This window comes from Diadema setosum, chromosome 15 (genome assembly GCF_964275005.1).
Source record: "Diadema setosum chromosome 15, eeDiaSeto1, whole genome shotgun sequence".
NCBI lineage: Eukaryota > Metazoa > Echinodermata > Echinoidea > Diadematoida > Diadematidae > Diadema > Diadema setosum.
Window position 1 is genome coordinate 17,205,865 of NC_092699.1, and position 19,840 is coordinate 17,225,704.

At 37.9% G+C, this 19,840-nt stretch overlaps 1 protein-coding gene across 1 annotated transcript in view; it reads right to left on the reverse strand.

Annotated features, from left to right (window-relative positions):
- Window positions 1-19,159, reverse strand: part of LOC140238865 (NAD kinase-like) — a 58,241-nt gene extending 39,082 nt beyond the window's left edge. The window contains exon 1 of the mRNA XM_072318761.1: window positions 18,975-19,159. Within this exon, the coding sequence (XP_072174862.1) occupies window positions 18,975-19,159 (185 nt within the window). The remainder of the gene's footprint in view (window positions 1-18,974) is intronic.
- Window positions 19,160-19,840: the final 681 nt, after the last annotated feature.

Sequence of the window (19,840 nt, forward strand, 5' to 3'; positions counted from 1 at the left end):
CATTTTGTACATTTTTGTTTACTTGGCAGTGGGTATTAAGAAATTATACATGATGACACTATACTAATGGCATTTGAGCCATAGATACAAACCTTCTAGCCATGAACAGGCAAAGAAGACCAAACCATATTTGGGTTCCAACATAAAAATTTCTAGTAAAAAAACAAACAAACATACTTTTCATTCAAGACATCTTTTCTCAATATTTGATGAGAAAAAAAAAATTGTATACTATACAGCCAGAAATGATTACTGTAAAACAAGGAATGTTCACATGCATTTTTCATGAATTTTGCGAGAGCCAAGATTCGTGAAATTAAAATGGACACAAAAGTTCTTGTCTACACTATATGCATTGAAAGCCAGTGGCAATTCACAAAAATTTCATGAAGCAAAAGAGTGTCATCGGCTTCTATTCGCAAAAAAAAAAAAAAAAAAAAAAAAAAAAAATTCAAGCCGTGAATACAAAATGTTCTACAATACACATAGAAAAGACAACTAGGGAAAAGAAAGATAACAGTGCAATAGTTTCAGCACCCCTATGTGGCTTGTATGAGAACATCAATGTGCACGTTATTATCTCTCCAAGTGTTTCTATTCTGCAAAGTCATTCAGCCAGTGAGAGCTCATGAGGGCAAATATTGAATTACCATACTGCGCTGGTTGCACTCACAAGTGAAGCCTAGCATTATGCTCGATAATTTCCATACTTAATCTTTGGTCAGAAATACACCTGTATTCCTTGTCTACACATACGAAGACAGAATTATGCACTCACCTCAGTGTACATGTAGGTCTACAGATGATTTTTTTTTTTCTACGAAGAGAAGCATTTTTATTCACCGTACTGGGCTACTTGCAAATAAAATGCACATCCATTCTATTCATTATTTACAAATGCAGTCGCTGACACTTGACATATTGCACACAGAGAGCTAAGATGCGACTACTGTAAGTGCTTCTTGATGGATGTGACACAGAAGAAGCTGTAATGTTCCCAAAAAACTGGAAACCTGACGGAGATCTCGTTTCCATGATTCATTGGAGCATGATAGCACCAGGCCAGAGTATAACCCTATACCAAGGAGGTTACCTCCATGTCCATGGATACACAATCAGGCACTTCACACTGTCCATAAATGTGACCCCCCCCCCCCCCCTTAACAATCAGTAAATCCGTACAAACTTAACCTTATAGAAAGGAAGACAGTCTGTTCAGGTACATTACAAAGCCTAGTCCAAGAGGATGGCCATGACGACACAATAGGGGTTAGGATCAGGCAGTCTCTATTAACTGGCCACCACTGACAATTGGCAAAGAAAGTACTCCAGGGGGGCGTTTCATCAACGAGTTCGTCGGAGGTTTTCACCGACTAAATTGCTATCAGCCAATCAGACGCAAGGATTTACACTGACAACTGTTAAAAGCTAATGAAATCCTTGGTCTGATTGGCTGATAGCAAATTTGTTGGTGAAATCTCCGACGAACTCGTTGATGAAATGCCCCCCAGAAGCTGAGCCAATCAGCTAATTAAGCATGGACAGGACTTAAGAATCATAACCACAAAGATTTCCTGGTGATAGTAGTGGGAGATGCTGAGTTGGCAGGCAAGCATGTCACATGACATTCAAACCACTCATACTCGGGCCTACATCGCAATGTCAAAACCTGCAATCGCAAAAAGCTCTGGATGCATAGGGATAAATACAACAGTGAAGAAAAAGAAGTGTACACAAATCAACAATCTTCTGTCCAAGTCACGTTGTCACATCTAAACCTAGTACAGGTACTGTGACTCTCTTATTTTGCAAATCACTAGTTGTCGGTAAATCCACACGTATACTGAACAACAAAACAGAGGGGTGAAAGAAGTTAATTGCTTTGCAACTACATTCATACAGCAATAGCATCTGCCCTTGAGACAGAGAAGTTCACCAGAAAGAGAGATGGCAGAGCTATAAAATAATATACAAATAGTGAACGGTCATGAGTGCGAAATCTTGTTCCATTGCACAAGTAAAGACCACACTATTTGTTTTATAAAACACCTCGAACGTCAACAGATTTGGTACTCACGGATTCTTGAATTTAGCACAGAAATGGCAACCATTTTCCGTGAAAGACGAATGAGTAGCCTCACAGTTGCAGTCACTGTGTACGTACATAAGCGAAACGAAGTTGTTTACAAAAATGGGTGACAAAAGTATGCGCTTGTCAGCGTGCTTGTAATTGTTGAGTGCACGCGGCACATGTTTGTCTATTTGTATGTCATCAGAGCTGTGCAATGGAACTTTTTGCTCTAAAACACAATTGCATGGCTGACAGCCAGAGCGTGCAATGGAACTTTTCACTAAATGTCACGTGATGGGCAATCGACCAATCGGATAGCTACATTCTAAATAGGTGTTATATAATACTTAACATTTCACAAACTAAGATGTCACGTGTCATATGGAAAATATTAGAATGCTGGCTTTTTGTTTGTCATCTGGACCTGTAATCACCTATTATTTACATTTATAATTTGTAAGGTTAGAAACAGCATTCTAGTACTGAAGTCATTGCATAGACTCAGCAATGTCAGTCTTCATAATGACAACGGCCACTGAAACTTTTGACGCAGAAAAAAATGAGAGAAAACCTGTGGTACAGTTGAACCTCTCTTATCCGGCCTCCCTTTATCCGGATCTCTCTAATATACGGACGCAATCTCGCCGTGATTTTTGTTTTAATAATTACGGGAGGAAAGGGGGATTCCTAACTCCTTGAGAACTCCTACACAAACACACATGAATTATATATTACTTCGAACATGATTAACATACATTACATCAAATTTCCTTCCAAACTGCTTACCTTCAGACATTTTAACATCCCCAAGCATCCCCAAATGTAACAACGAAAGGTTGCAGTATACACATTACTACAGCGCATTGTGGTACTACAATTCGCTACATCAGTACATGTGTATGTATACGTGTATAAAGCATTGAGTCTCCCATATCCGGCCAAATCCCTTATCCGGATGAGCCCCGGTCCCGACATGTCCGGATACGAGAGGTTCAACTGTATTTTGTAGCATGCACATTTGTGCATACCTAATTCACTGTACACTGTATCTTGTTTATATGAAGTTGTAAACATATGTATGCAACACAGTAAGCAAAATGAAATCCACACACTTATTCCGGTGATAGCATATTTTGAAATAGCGGTACCAGAATTACCCCTTTTGGAGCTCCTACAGAGGTTGCAGGATCTATTAAAAGCCCAGAAGAAAGAAGGTTGGCCAATAGAATCAATCTTAATTTGCTGCTCATTGGGGTACATTCGAAAATAATACAATTGCCCATCAACAAATATGTGCACTGTTCAAGCATTATGCTTGTCAGTAACATTTGACTCCAGTCAAGATTCTGTAGTGTGTGTACTTACACTGTATGGGATCAGTCATAAAGCTGTACAGAAGTCATAGCAGATATAGGGATTGCGAATACACTAATATCTCAAGTCGGGCCTGCCTTCCTATTGCATGTATCGCCACACTACAGGACGATTCTCTCCGTTCCATAAGAGTACAGTACCTGTTGCTAATGTGAGGGCATCTAATGTGAAGTCTTTTTGTCATGCTAACACATGGGAGAAAATAGAATGAATAAGAATAATCATCGTTCTATTTTGACCTCATTACTGAAGTTGATTTCCCATTGAGAAGGGGCGGCACAGGGAATTCCCCCAAATTTGAGGGGTCATAGCTTTTGAAAGGATTATCAGATTTTTCTTCAATTTTTTGTCACGTTTGCATTCACTGAACTCACATGTATGATATATCATGTGAATGCTTTTCCTTTGTTGCAGAAAATCAGTGACACAGCATGAAAAAAGAAATTAAATATCTCCTACTTGATTCCACTGGCTTGTTAGTAGCATTGGCTTTTCTGTAACACTGACTTCAAAAACTGTACCGTATTTGATTCAACATCTTTAGCCCATGCCTGGAACAATGCCCATAAAAATGGAATATTTTGATGTGAAGAAATGTTTACCAACTGTGCAAAATTGGATAAGGTGTAAAACCAAGAACATACCGCATACACCATATTTGTGGGAAAACTCAGCCTAATGAGTATAAAGGGGCCGAGTTTACTCATAAATACTACACTTACTACTTGCCAAGTTTTTTCATGTGAAGCATTCAGTAATCCACCCACACTTGATCTAGTTGTAGATTAGTTACAGGTTACATTCACTTGGGTGTAGCCATGATACCTCAGTTCAGCCTTAAAGGACAAGTTCAACTTCATATACATGTGGATTGAGATAATGCAGCAATATAAGTGGAACACATCAGTGAAAGTTTGAGGAAAATTGGACAATCCATTCAAAAGTTATGATTTTTTAAAGTTTCTGTGCAGTCACTGCTGGATGAGAACACTACTGCATGATGATGTCACATGCATACAATGATATAAGGAAAATATAAAGAGAATTCCACAAAATTTCATTTTTTGAAAAAAGTACACATTCCCTCAAATTGTAACTGATAAATGCTAACAGTAATATTACTCCCCCTGCCCTCTGAAAGAGGCAAGTCATGTGCTCTTCTATTATGCGAGAAAAGTGAAAATATGTTGAATTTTCTTTATAGTTTCTTTATATGGTTGTACTCATATGACATCACAAACTGTAGCAGTCTTCACATCCAGCGATCGTGGAACTGAAACTTCCAAAATGCATAACTTTTGAACGGATTGTCCAACATTTTCTCAAACTTTCACCTATGTGTTCTACTAATATTGCTGCATTCTCTCAATCGTCATGTTTATGAAGGTGGATTTGTCCCGTAAGGGCGTGGCAACACAATAAGGATCAGGGAGATTAAGTAATCTCTATTCATTGACAATGGGTTTCTAGACATCCATGCCAACCCGAAGAAGCGAGAACTCCAGGGTGCATGCCTGGTGGTGAACAAAGCACAGTAAGGCTTATTAACCCGTTGAGGACGGACTGATTTTGCTGCAACATGCATTTCCCATAGACGTCTGCCCGAGTATACATGGGACTCGTCCTCAACGGGTTAATCCAATAAAGTAAGGTGTAATATGGGCCTTTACAGGGTGTCCAGATGCAATTCTTTTTTTACTAAAACAGTAAATAGAGCCTACAGTATATAATGATGAATTTATATGTCTGAATGCTGACTAACTATATAACGTATAACGAAATGACGCACGTAACGAAATGACGGTCAGAGTATCATTTCAACTAGAACTTGATAACGAATCAGCATTCCATCATGTCCATATGCATCTGGTAACATACATGGCGACCATGGACTGATATAACTGGGCGGGGCTTAATGTGAGCGCGCATGAAAGGTGACCCTATTCCTCTCACTAGCGGCAACGTCATGATCATAGTAGTGGGAAACTGCATATCCATACAACATTTTCCAGAACAGTCAAGGTTAGCATCTGAACGGACTGTCGGATATACAATAATTTTTGTTGTTTCTCTATCAGGTTTTGGTATAAACTGCCTTGCATCTGAACAGAGGGTCTGTTTTAGTATTACTATTAGCATCTTGGTTGGGTGATCATGACACCTCATACATTTCTTCTCATTTACACATCTGTTGTTAAATCATCATACTTGGGAAAAACATCACTCCACAGACAAAATGTGCATGGCAATATATGAATTGAGCAAATTTTAAATAATAAACTCAACTCAATGTAAACAGATAAAACTCATTACTGTACATGGTATAAGTCATTAATTTTTTGTGTGTCTGCTAGCTGACCAATGATTATTGGCTGTGAAACATTGTGTAGTTTCCTTTCGAGTATTTGAAAAGGCAACATGCCAGCTAGTGTACTACATAAGGAGTGTAATACACAGTATTTTTTCGTGGCATGAAATTTTTGTGAAGGGGAGCCAACAGCCCTTTTTTTTTTTTTTGCGGGTTGCCTCTACCATTAAATGCATTATAGTGTAAACAAGATCTTTAGCGTGCATTTTAATTTCACGACACTCGACTCTTGCAAAATTTGTGGAATTAAAATGCACGCGAACATTCCTCGTTTTACAGAAGTAAAAGAGAATGTGACATTGCAAGGAGGTTCAGACATTTTCTTTCACTCTATATTCCATTAATTGTAGGCCGGTGACTCATTTTCTCTGCATGCAGTCCACATTCTCCATGTATCACATCATGAATACCTACCCAGCCCCAGATTGTTGTTGGCAAGCAGTCAGCAGGCCGTTGCACAAACTCGATTTCTCCTCTGCCGCGCCACCGCTGCACACGTCTTTGTGACAGCCCAGTTTCTTCAACATGCTTCTTGGGTTTATTTCTCACCACAGCGATAAACCGACAAGATCTCAGCACGCGGTCATTTTTCCTACCAGCAGAAGTTTCTGAACATCTCCTGAGTTGAAAGCGTCACAAACTTTAGAGAACAAAGTCTGCACTCTTGAGTGTCAGCAAACCGGGTTCCCTTCAAATGTTCCCCTGAAATGTGTGTAATGGTGTATCCACAGCTCTCCTAGACTGCAAAAGAATAACACTACGCGCTGTCATGTGCACAAACTAGGAGGCAGATTTTTCTTGGCTAAATTATTCCCTCTTCTCCTCTTCCCTCTGCTGAGAACAAACACACGCAAATACTCATGAAGTCCAAAAGCCATGCACGTTCCCTTGCTGATCTTCAAACTTTGTTGATGTACATTAGGGGACTGTGCAGGTGCACGGAGTGCCGGTAAGCAAGCTACGGCAAGAGCTCTGCCAATAAAGGAACACAAGATGCTAAATGGAAGGAATAGGCAGGTAGAGAGTGCACTGCCCTCCCCAGCTTTTCACCATGTGTGCACAGGAGGCTTCTGTACCGAGTGCGCCGAAGCTGCCATAGGGACAGACTGTAGTACCAGCTGATGTTAGCCTGGATGAATGGTGACCTTTAAACTGGTAGCTAGTCTTGGCTTCAGGCAAAAGGGTTATTCTTTTTAGGGGTTGGTGGCTCTGTATGAGTGTGCATGTGTGTGTGTGTTTGTGTGTGTGTTTGTATGGCGGGCATTTGACTGTGCCAGTAATAATACAGACATTTCAATGTTGTTGAAGTTGGTACCTAAAAGATTGACATTCTTGTGCATTCTGCCAGAATTCCCTGCATGTTCTGTACTCTAGTCATTGATTACTTACAATGTACCATGTAGAACAATAATAAAGTGTCTCACACTTTAGTAACCAAAACCCTTTGGGTTCCACTGCACTTTGTTTATCAAAGTATATCATGACAGAAAATTTTGCTTATCTAGTGAGATACACTGGGCTGAATACAAGAACAGTGATACGGCACACGTAACATTCACATAATGATCAAACAAGGGTGCTACAATGTATTGAGGTTTGTTGATGGAAGACTAATGCAATGTGAGTCACAGTCACTGTCGATTCCCACACCTGTAAATAATTCACCACAGACACATGCTAAAAACTGAAGAGTAAAAGAAAAAAAAATAACAAAACACTCTCTGTGATACACAAAGATTTAAAGATATTTCATGATCAAAAATCTACTAAAACCAACTGACTTCACTTTGGTCCTGAAATTTGCATGAGTTTTTTGTTTTTTTTTTTCAAATTTTGTCTGCCAAGACTTACATCTAAAAGAGGTACCTAACAGATGATTGTGCTTCACAACTAAAAAAAAAAAAAGGGAAAAAAAATGCATTTGCTAAATCTACCAAAAAACACCAGTGTCCCTCTTATCTAAAAAGAGAAAGCATGTGTGCAGGTGCAGATCCACGAATTCTGTAAAAGGGAGCACCTTTATGAAATAAAAGGGGGTGCATGTCCCCATTTTTTCTTTTCATTTCTTTTGTTTTAACAAAAATAAATGGGGGTGCAGCCACCCGGTGCACCCCCACCTGGATCCACCACTGTGTGTAGCCTCCAACACAAGTGCATTTGACAGAGATATTTGACCTCATTATTCAGCAAATTAGTTCAATCTGGTATTGCTTTAATATTTTTGTATTTTACAACTAGGTACAATGAAGTGATGGCACACAAAAACACAGATCCAGCAAAACAAAGCAAACAATTAAATAAACAAATGAATAAACATGTGCAAAATAAAGTAAACATATTAGTAATCAGAAAAGCACTCCGAGAGCGCAGACCTCCGCCAAGCAGTTACCGATACTTTCCACTAATGATCGTGCTCTTCCACAGAGATAACTGATTTTCACCCACTGAAAAATTGCCCGATTTCCCAATATAGAAGCCTTTGTTACGTCATAAGCCCTCAGATGCGCGGCACGCCTCTCCCCAGCAGAAACTAGAGCACGAACTTTGGTGCGCGCATGCAAACCTCAAATACGCGCAGCCTGAACTCCCAAGTTCATTGACCCTACCTGCCAAAATATCAAAATCCTTCATAAATTCCCCCAAAATTCTCGGATCACTACCAAAAGTTAATCGTTTGTTACTCGTGTCATTCTCAACCTTTCCTGCAAGTTTCATCCCAATCCATTCACTACTTTTTGAATTATTTTGCACACGGACAAACGAACGAACGAACGAAAAAAGAAACCAACGGTAACGAAAACATAACCTCCTCCCTTGGCGGAGGTAATAAGATACAAATTGAATAGTTATGGAACATACCTACTATCAGAATAGATTAGCAAAGAAATAAAAAAAAAAAAGAGCACAGGGTTTTACTGAAACATAATATTATGAGCAAATGTAAGTATTCTACACAAGTTCGAGTACTCCTTCCTTCGAGTCATGCTCTACAATTGTATTTCACATTTTCAAAGTGTCTTATCAAAGCTAAAAACATCCTATCTTACTGTACAATGAATTTGTTTGTGGTTTGTTTGTTTTTTCATTGTGATATCATTTCATGTTCCCAGATTTGGGCACTGATTTGATGATAGAGGGCGCCATTCATCTTCATTTCCTGATGAGAGATAAAATGCTGTGACTATTGGATGGACTATTAAATTACCTGCATAATTCCATAATTATATTCTTATTTGTTGATCATATCATTGCTGGACAGACCAACATCACCAGCAGCACCAAAAATGAAACAAATCATAGGAAAAAAAAAACAACAACCCACCACCAATAAAATCCATTTCCAAATTAAATCAATTTTGAAAAGCAGCTTTTGATGAAATCTGGCCTTGCAGGATACACTTAGTTACAATTAAGCTCATGAGAAGCAGATAAATCTCATTTTCAGAATTGATGGTCTATATTTCCAGGCTCAGCTAAAATTAAACAAAATGGAAAAAAAAAAATAAGAGACCCAATAGGTCTGCAGAAAATTTAATGTGTTTTAAAAAAGAAGATCAAAATGCAAAAACTGGTACCCAATTTGTCCCAGCTACAATGGGGTCATCATAACACACTTGCTAAAAATTAAGGAGTAAAAAAAAAAATGCACACCAAAAAAAACCCCACACACATTATTTATGATACACAAAATATTCAACATCTTTCCTGATCAGCATCTACTATTAAACCCATCTGACTTTACTTTGGTCTTGAAATTTGCATGGGAGTTTTTTCCCCTTTCTACCAAAACTTGGGATGTAAAGAGGTTCCTAATGGATGATTGTGAGAAAAAAAGTATTTTCTGAATTTACACAAATACCAATAGTCCCTCTGATCTAGATATTTAGAAGAAAGCATACCCAGCCCCCAACAGAGGTGCATTCCCTAGAGGAATTCATCCTCATTAGTCAGCTAATTAGCTCTTATTAAACTGGTATTATTTATTTGTTGCTAAATCTCATATCCTGAGCACCTGTCAATTGCTGTTCACTACAGGTTAAAATATACAGTCGAACGTTGTTGCATGAATTTCATATATTTTTATGCAAAGCCTACTTAGGTAATAGATACAATTTTATACAAATCAAACTGTCAGAATTTAACCACTTAACTTTTTTAAAAGGCACATTACATACATTTCAATGAGCACCTACCATTTAAATGCTGGCATAAAGAAATAAGATGCACAAGCTCTTCATCTTCTCAGCAACATTTCAAAACGGTAACTCGCTCATTTTAATTTTCAAAATGATATCTGAGCCATAAATTCAAATGAAATGTACTGTTTTTGGATGCCACTTGCAAAATGTGCTCTGTAGTAAGATATCTTGATTTTTTTTTTAATCATTTTTTTTAACTGAGTTACACTGACATTTTGGCAACTCTAAGCAATAAGCTCTAAGCTCTGAGCAATATTTCATTTAATGGATGAAATGTAACTCTCCTGTTATAATACATACAATCTTCATACATTGTAAATGGGGCTCTGAGGAAGAAGATGAGCGTACAGTATACTTCCGTGTGCACCCATGCATGAAACTCCCCCCATTTGTGCGCTGTAACAATGTACAGATACTGACAATGACTGTGTGCAACTTCTGGAGGTTCTCTTAGTGTCCCTGCTACACGGTTTAGAATTAATTTTTTTGTTTGTTCCGTGTTTGTGCTTTGTGCCCTGTCTGGCGATCGCTTTATACTATTCTACAAGGGAGGAGGGGAGACATACATTTGTAGCACCACCTCAGAGGTTAGATTGTACCTCACGTTCATGCTGTGCCTTTGCTCAGACAGGAAACTACAAAAGCTCAAGTTTGCCTACTTGTATTGCTGACTTCCCCAGCGATAGATACTTATATTATGATTTAAATCACATTCATGTCAGACATTTTAATTTCAGTTAAAATTACTTTTGTACCAATGCTTTTCAGTGTTTTCATCCTGGTCTAGCCATGCTAAAAATAATCTGGCATTCATTGTAGCCAGGTGGGTATGGCTTGAACCAATGCTTTTCTGCCTGTAGATCATATTGATTAAAAGATTAATGTCTTCCAACTGATTGAAAATTGCCCTTCATCAACTTAAAGAAACACTGATTATTCAGTGTTTTCACCCTGGTCTAGCCATGATAAAAATAATCTGGCATTTATTGTCAGGTGGGTATGGCTAGTACTCAAAACAATGTATAATCGATGTTTATCAACATCACTGAAGGGAAAGTTGACAATAAGTTGCAATGAAAACAATTTGATGCAAGAATGATTAATTTCAAGGATGGAAATGAGGAAGTGTGATCGAAACTACTGCACACAATTGTAAATCCATGGAATGTTTTGATATCAAATGTGTCCACCATATCTGACACATCTACCCCACAAAAGATGGTTAAAAAAAAAAAAATGTAGGCCTATATTGAATGTGAGCTGAATTTGAATACATACCACATTTAATACAACATGTTTTCTCCTTATCTATTCCTTTGAAATTATAGCTCATACCATGCTTGACCTTTTTTAACATGCATTTGTCCTCAAACTATCTCTGAAGGGCAATGCACACTTTAACACCTGACTTAACTGTCGCTGGCAATCTCATTAACAATTCCAAAGTGACCGAGGCATTGCATTCATTCGTAGTCCAATTGGCGTAGGTGTCCCAAAGGGCTGTGATGGATTTGCTGTGAAGCATAAGGTCAATTACTTGGTAAAAGCCAATATCTGTAATCATCCTAATGGACAACTGGAAGCCCACTTTTATCCTTCCACGGATGCCCAAGGTTTAATAACACCAATGTGCCTTGAGAAAGCTCTATCTGGAAGTCAACAGGGCAGACAATTTGACCTCCATTCTGAGCGATATGATAGCCGCATTCATGCACTGGAGCTACCAACGGTATCTGGTTCTTTTCCTCCTTTTTTTTTTTTTTTTTTTCATTGCATTGTGATGCCAAAATAAATTTTACTTGACACCGTTTTAACACATGGCAAAAAAACAAAACAAAACAACAACAACAAAAAAATCATTCTGCAGCAAAATGATGCTCTCTGAATGTATGGACTGCACATACCCAAACAGTGACCAAAGTGTGACCTCATACACCCCGAGTGTGCAGTCCTAGGACAGGTGATTTTAATTGTGGGATTAAAAAAAAAAAAAAAATTATAGTTTCTTTGCATGCTGTTCAGACATGCCATCCAAGCAAATTATTGTAATCTTGAGTTTCCAAATAAAAATAAAAAAATCAAACTGAACCAATTATTGTGAGAGTTCACAACTTTTCTCTGTGTGTGTCCACAATCCCGAATGAATGGTTTTTGCATCATGTCAAAAAACACAAACAAACAAACAAAAACAAACCTGATTTTCAAAACTGTTAATATTTGGGCAATGTGTGAACAGACTGTTGAGTCTAGATAGAGAGAGATACCTTCTGCAGTAATGAGGTAATGATTGCTTGATATGTCTCAGGGACAAATGCACCATTCAGCAACTATGTCTCATTTCCATGAAAATTTAATATGCACATACATACATAGGTGCGGATTCATATCTGGCAATGTGCATCTGAACTGCCAATGGCAATTTTATCTTCTTTTTTTTCTGTTTTCTTATGTGGCACAGACATGTGGCAATGTTGAGTATCAAATTCTATAAACTCTCTTTGTGTACTGAGATCACTTCGCACTTGACTGACAACCTGAGCTTGTTCGTCTCTCATCCAGCTCCACTAAACTGGTATATTGTCACACCCATCATTTCCGAGCCATGGTGTATTAGTGATAATACCTGTTCTTTGAACAGTCTGTGCAGGTCTTGACTAAAGCCAGACTGCTAGATCCCTTACACTCTGGCTCACTTGGATGAGCAAGAATTTAAGACAAACACCAGCACCAACATCCCATGCAGTGGAACTTCCAAGTACGCAAACAGTATTAATGTCTTTAATGTATAAAACATGACATTACTACAACATGGCTGAAATATAAGATGTTATTCAGACATTTCAAATATCGTGAAGCCTGACTTATGGGGAAAATCAATATAACAATTCATGAAATTTGAAGCAATATTACCATTTTTAAAATGCACCCCCCTCCTCCCCCTCCCCCTACATGTATTATGGATCATATAGTTTTGGTTGAGACCCAACCTCAGGTTTCCAACATTTTTGGGTGAAATAATGAAAAACCTCTTATAAAATGTGAAAAACCATTTAATTCCAAGAGGAATTCAACATTAGATGAAAATTGGTTTTGAAATGGCTGAGATACCCAAAACAGAGCAATTCTAATTACGATCACTTTGTTTTCTTTTTGGATGTCTCGGCCATTCCAAAACTGATTTTCAAAATTTTGAATTCCTCTTAGAGTCGTATGCTCTGTACTATTTTACAAGTGGTTTCTTGATATCTTGCAAAAAAGTTTAAGGGGCATTCCAGACGATTTTCATAATTTCACACCGAGTAATTGCTGTACATAAATCGACTGCTCCATGTACAACCGGTATTATAGACTTGTGGAATTCATTGTTGTTCTAGATTGGAGAAACCAATACTCTGAAAAATCCAAAACAAATTGAGTCCTTACATTTTAGGCTTTATTGCAAAAATTTTACATGGCAGGATGTTTTGTGATACAACAGACTTATACCTATATGCATCAAATGTGATATCTTGAAAATTGTTTAGATCACTGCTCCCAAAGGTAAACAGGACCTTTAAAAGCCCAATCCTCATCTCTACCAATAGTAGCAGTACCATACATTTAACCCTTTGTGTGCTAGGAACTTTGGACAGTGTGTACAAACCTGTGGGGTATTCTGTGCCAATCAGCACTCAAAGCACAAAGGGATACATATTTCCACACAGATGAGAACTATACATGTACAAGACTTATCATGGTCATGTGACCAGAAAGAGAAAGTAATTTAGAGCAGCCCACAGGATGTCAACTACCATGATATACTGACATCAACAAGCCATACCTCTGCCATTACTGTCCAGCAATGCTCAAATCTTCAGTGATTGATAACGCTGCTTTCGTTTAAACAAATAATCTTCCAAAAAAAAAATTGTCTCACAGGTGAAATGTCCTCTGGCTTCTGCTCTGACTGAATTTTTAATGTCTTCACACACTGAATTTATCCAAAGGGAAATGATTATAAAATCTGCGAAATAAATACACGGACATCCTCAAAAATAAAGTTTACAGGGAGCGTGGATCTGACATAAAACTTTTGTTTCCTCTTGTCTCCCCAACCATATCCTCCCAAATAAAATAAAAAAATGTATAGTATATCAATTACAGACCACAAAATTTGAATTCCAAACATACAATGTTTTTATTCTGAAAAACCAAAGAAAACAGCAACTAAATGTTCTGATATGTTGCCAACACTAAGTTTATATTTCAGCTTAGAAATCAAAGACATTGTTTTTTTTTTCCCTCATAATGCTCTGCAAACATGGGCATTTCCTCCTCAGTGTTTATAGTTGAGATTTTCAACTTTGTAGTTTCCATCTTTATACCATGAAGGGCACATGCTGCCAAAACACTATTTAGTTAGACTCTTGTGTCTGTATTTCATTACGAATTGCTAATTACCACTTTGAGAAGAGCAAAACATTTGCAACTATTCATGTGACTTGAAGGCAAACAAAGTTCTGTATACATGTTTTCCTGATCAAAAGTTAAGTAAGCATTTTACTAAAAATTGCATGATTTATGATATTAGTTGTAACTAATATACATTTTCCCATTGATAAAATTATCGTATTAAAACACATCAGCATGATTTTTTTTTTAAAAATGGTACATGAGCATTTATAAGGAAAGTATACTATATGTACTTTTTTATTTGTATAAAAATATTTATGTGCTCTCATGAACTTTGAAAAAAAAAGGTATATTTACTAAGATTTCAGGCACTTGAATATCTACAAATATCGGAAATAACTGAACTTGTGGCACTTGAAGTATTTGCTGTAATGCATTTTTCCATCACTGTGAAATCGCATGTAAACTTTTGTTTCTGTTGTGTTTTTTTTTTTTTTTTGGGGGGGGGGGCAGAAGAATGTGCACTCTTCTAAATCAAATACACATGAAACTCTCAGCATCTCATGAAGGATCCTGACAACATCTAGATTTCAAGGAGTCATCCTTGCTTTCTTAAAGTCAAGAAATTAACTCATGCACATGACAGATTAATTGCATATGTACTGATATGTAGCAATCATTTTCTGGATATTACAGCAGCTGTTGTCCTTGTGACTAATTTATGATGAAACTCCAGACACTCGTTATCAGAAGGCTGACATGTTTCCAATCATCTGCTACCCTTGGATTCCCAACTTTATTCCATGCAGCCTTCTACCTCTGACTGCATCTTGTGTACGGATGTAGATGTGTGTGTGTGTGTGTGAGTGTGTGTGTGTAGCCTCTTTCACTCATTTTTTGCTTTCAAAGTATCACTGTACACAAACGGAATATTGCCTATCCCAGTACAAATAAAAAAGATAAGGAAAAATAAATCTTCTATTGAATGTGTACCTTATGTATAACTTGGGTACATCATGTTCATCATGTTGTCAGTTCAGCATCATTAGAAGCCCAACTTGATAGTGTTCAAATTTCATTTGATAGCCTACTAGACATCTAAATGCAGCCTTACATACTTCATGACATCATTTTACCTTCACGACCTCACTCCTGCGAGCAAAAAGAAAGTACTTTTGATTGTTGTTGTTGTTAATGTGTATGTTGAAATAAAATTCTCAAAAATAATAAGAACATATAATTTCCAATTGTTCTTCCCCATGATAGCTCTTCTGTGCATTTCTTTTGCAATGGCTTGAAATGTTGTAGTTGACTGATAATGGTGCATCAATAAGAATTTTTAAAAAGATTACATTTGAGATAATACACGTTTGAATAGCTGACACACTCTGGGCTAAGCACTTTCACTTAGGAAGTTGTAAACCCTCAGTTGTATAATCTGAGAATTCCACTAGTCTTGTTACATTAATGGTAATTGCTTCCCGTATGCCAAGAGTCCTATCACTTGACACTGTAAGTGTTACCTGACATACTGATGACTCTAAACAGCAGAAATGACAACAGGGAGTTAGATTTCCTGTAAAGTGTATTTTGGGAAGAAGAAGGAATAATGTTGGAAATAATCATTTCATCAGCTCCATGTAAAAAGACAACATCATTTCCTCTTCTCAGTCAAACTAAATTTGAACTATATTGGCAGTGGTGTAAAATAACAATAGCAGTCATCAAAGTGATTTTCAACCCCCTCAACCCCCCATCCCCCAGCTTCTGGCACTTTTTATAAAGTTTCCGCACTGGAATGATAAAGCATTCCACGAATCCAACATTCTGCAAACAGCTGGTAACCTACATGAACTTAACAGAAAAGCTAAGTACTATGTAGAGCAACACACACAGAGTGAGACATAATGAAACACACACTGGATTTGACTATAGACTACAGTGTACTTTAGTTCATTGTTGCAATGAACTGACATTGTGAAGTACACTAGACATTGTGTATAATTGATCTCCAGTACACCTAATTCTGCCCCTGTGAAACTCACCAACACAAATGAATACACACTACAACACACAACTGCACAAACAAAGACCTCTTCCCCTATTATGATCCATCTACTGAGGTCAGTGAGAAACAGTGCATCCTTTGTTGTGTCAACCTGGTACTGAAGATAACATTGTAATTAGCTTTTATCTCAATGCCAGCCACTAAAAAATATAAGAGAATGAAATCAGAAGAAAAAAAAAACTAATGAAAACAAGTGTACGCTAAATAGTAATATTGATGAAATAAGTGAAAAAAAAAAAGCAAAATCACAATCGGAGTGTGATTAAAACCTTTTTACAAAGTCTTTCAGCAAAGTTTGCTCAAAGTTTCAGTACTTGCAGGCAACAGGCTTCTTTGGTTTCAATGCCTGCATTACAAGCAGACTTTCTCTTCAGAAATAAAAGAGATCATTAAATACAAATTGGGACATATTTTCTTCAAAAGGGATAAATGAATTACACTTGGCATTGCATAAAAGACAAGTGGAAGAGACAAACTTAAAGGTAGGGAATCCCATTTGCATGCCTCAAATGAAGAGTTGTATAAATACAGATTGGTATGTTGAAGAGAGTATCATTTTAGAAACTCCCATAAAGTATTGAAAGTGGAAGGTAACATTTAGTACATTTTTATTGACCGTTAAATTTTGAATTGAATTTTTTTCGCGGCTCACCGTAAATTCCAGTACATTACTAGGCTACCTTTGCAGACCCATGCACTGCATGTGTGTCCATAATGTATATTTTGTGAAGAAAGTTCATCAAAACTTACTAAAAATTTCTATATACATTCTTGCCACACACTCCATACATGTATGTTATTGCATCAGCTCTTATACTTTTAGATTTGTGTTTATAGATAAAAAATACAGAAGACTGCAACAAAAAGGCTTAGGCTTCCTAAGTGTGGCTGACACACAGAACTACTGAGTAGTTGAGTTTTGTGCATTATTCAAATTGTACGTCTATAACTGTTGACTTCCAAATTTCTCAGCAGTGGCCTAAACAAGTCCCCTGAGGTTCATATTTAATGTTTTGCTGCATTTTGGGAGGTCTGTAAAAGGTCTCCCCTACCTTTAATGTGTGAATGACTGGAATATGAAGTTGTCTGAAAGTGAAGAGAGCAAATGCCTGATTGTAATTGTACAATGTATGTAAAGACTATATTCAAAGTTACTAGCAGACTATTATGCATTAAACTAGCAGACTATAAAGCATTAAACTAGCAGACTATAAAGCATTAAGCATCATGTTTCTGGAAAATGTTTTTCGCCATTTATTTTCAACAAGTTATGTACCGATGATAAATATACAACTAGAAAAGTTGTGGTTGCAATGAAAACTTGAAAGACCTCATCAATCTTGCTTCTAGATGACAAGCAAATGACAAGTAGTATAACTTTTATGGGAAACTCTTTTCTTCTACAGGCCACTGTACACGTTAAGGGTATATTCTTGTACTGTTTTGCTATGCAGATGTAGATGTACAGTGTCTCAGTAAAAAGCTACAAGATTAAAGAGTAAGAGTATTACAGTAAGAGCTACAAGTGGAATAACTATACACAGCCCAGTCGCTGTATAAATAGCAATGCTTCACACAGCGTCTGGTCGGGCCACAAGTAGAACTACAGGATGTACACCTTGTAGACCATATGTAATGTGATTTAAAAAAAAAAAAAAAAGACACGGAGCTGGATCTTGAGTTGACCCAAAGATCAGTGTGTATTTTATCATCGGGGATATGTCCTGCTGATATCGTGTCTGGCTTCACAGAATCCCCTCCACTGCATGAGAACTGTTAAAGTCAAAAAGTTATAAAATTCCTCTGGATGGATGGATTTTTCTGTCTAGATCTCGAGTCTGGTACCTCTCTCTTCAAGAGACAGTGGCCCATGGCTAGGGGGCAGCTTGCACTCACGTATAGCTCTATAGTATTAAAGATTACGTTGTATGTTTAAATTCTACTTGGGCGAAACTAAAAGGACGAGGACCTCATTTCATAAAAAGTTGAAACAATGGCAACTCTTGCTGGAATAGCAATTGCTATAGTAACGAGAATCAAGCTTCCTGATTGGCTGTTGCTATTGGAAGTTGCCATTCCAGCAAGAGTTGCTATCCTAAAATCTTTTATGTATAAACGGGGCCCAGATTTTCAGGTGTATGCTCTTCTACCACTGCACTCGTGGTAGACCAGAACTGTCCTTCATCATTTTAATTATTAAAGCATTCCAGCATCCTGCTGCAAAAGAATAAATTAATAAACAAATAAATAGATAAATAATTATAAGTAAATACATAAATAAATAAATAAATACAGCTGTAACTCGGTAAATAAATTAATAAAGAAATAATTCTCACAATATTTGTCTACAGTATGAACTTATTGTTCATCACTTGTTATGTAAGTTCATCATCATCAAATATTTGGCATATCTTGCAGTGGAAAAGGACTACCGGTTATCACCATCAAGATGAATGTGTTTATACCATTTGCAGCCGAAAACGAGACCGCCGAGCGACTTACCGCATTCCGCCAAGCTGCCTGGCCCGAGTGATGTACGGCCTGTCGATCACCGTTCTTCGACGGCTCGGTATGGCAGAAACATTTTCGGTCTCGGCTAGAGGAGCTGAGGCGATGTCGTCAACTTCATCCACGCTCCTCATCATCATTGCTCCTTTCTCCATCATGGCTCGACGACGTTCTCCCATCTTCCAATGTCAAACAGATTTTCTCACGCAGAATGTGGAACTGGTAGGGGTAGTACCACCCGCAAAGTTATATGAGAAGTCGTAGTGTCGTGGCGTCAGGAGCAACTTTTCTCCCTGTGCGCGTGGGAATGGGATACTGGACTAGTGGATGTGTGCTGGAGGAGTTCCGGATGAGAGCTGCAGCTGGGAGATCGTTCGGGATAACAGCTATACAAGGAACAAACTGCCAAAAGAATGTCCTTCGATATGGCGTAGAAACAGTAAGTGGTCTGTTACAAGTAGTTTGTAGCCCACGTATCACTACTTTCATCTACTTGTGATACTTCCAAGAGGTTGAAGGGATCCTAGGACTCAGGAGAGTTGCTGTTTGCTAAGCTTGCCTGGCGCGCGGTGGGCGAAAGCCGAGGACAGGTGTATTTGCGTATATGGAATAACGAGCCCACAACCGTGTATTTGGCCCACTTCTTGGTTCTTCTCGCGCTGCTGTGCACAACAGTTAGCACGCACCCACACCGTACCATTTGACTTGCCGCTTGTCAGCTGAGGTCGTCGTGTCGCGCGGGGCCTTGAGGCGAGCCACAATTACCACACTCTCGGCTGGTTGGTTCACAAGGGGGCTTACCATTGCGCTGTGATCAATAGCGCGTAAATTGAATACACCGTCCCTGGTAACAAGCCATG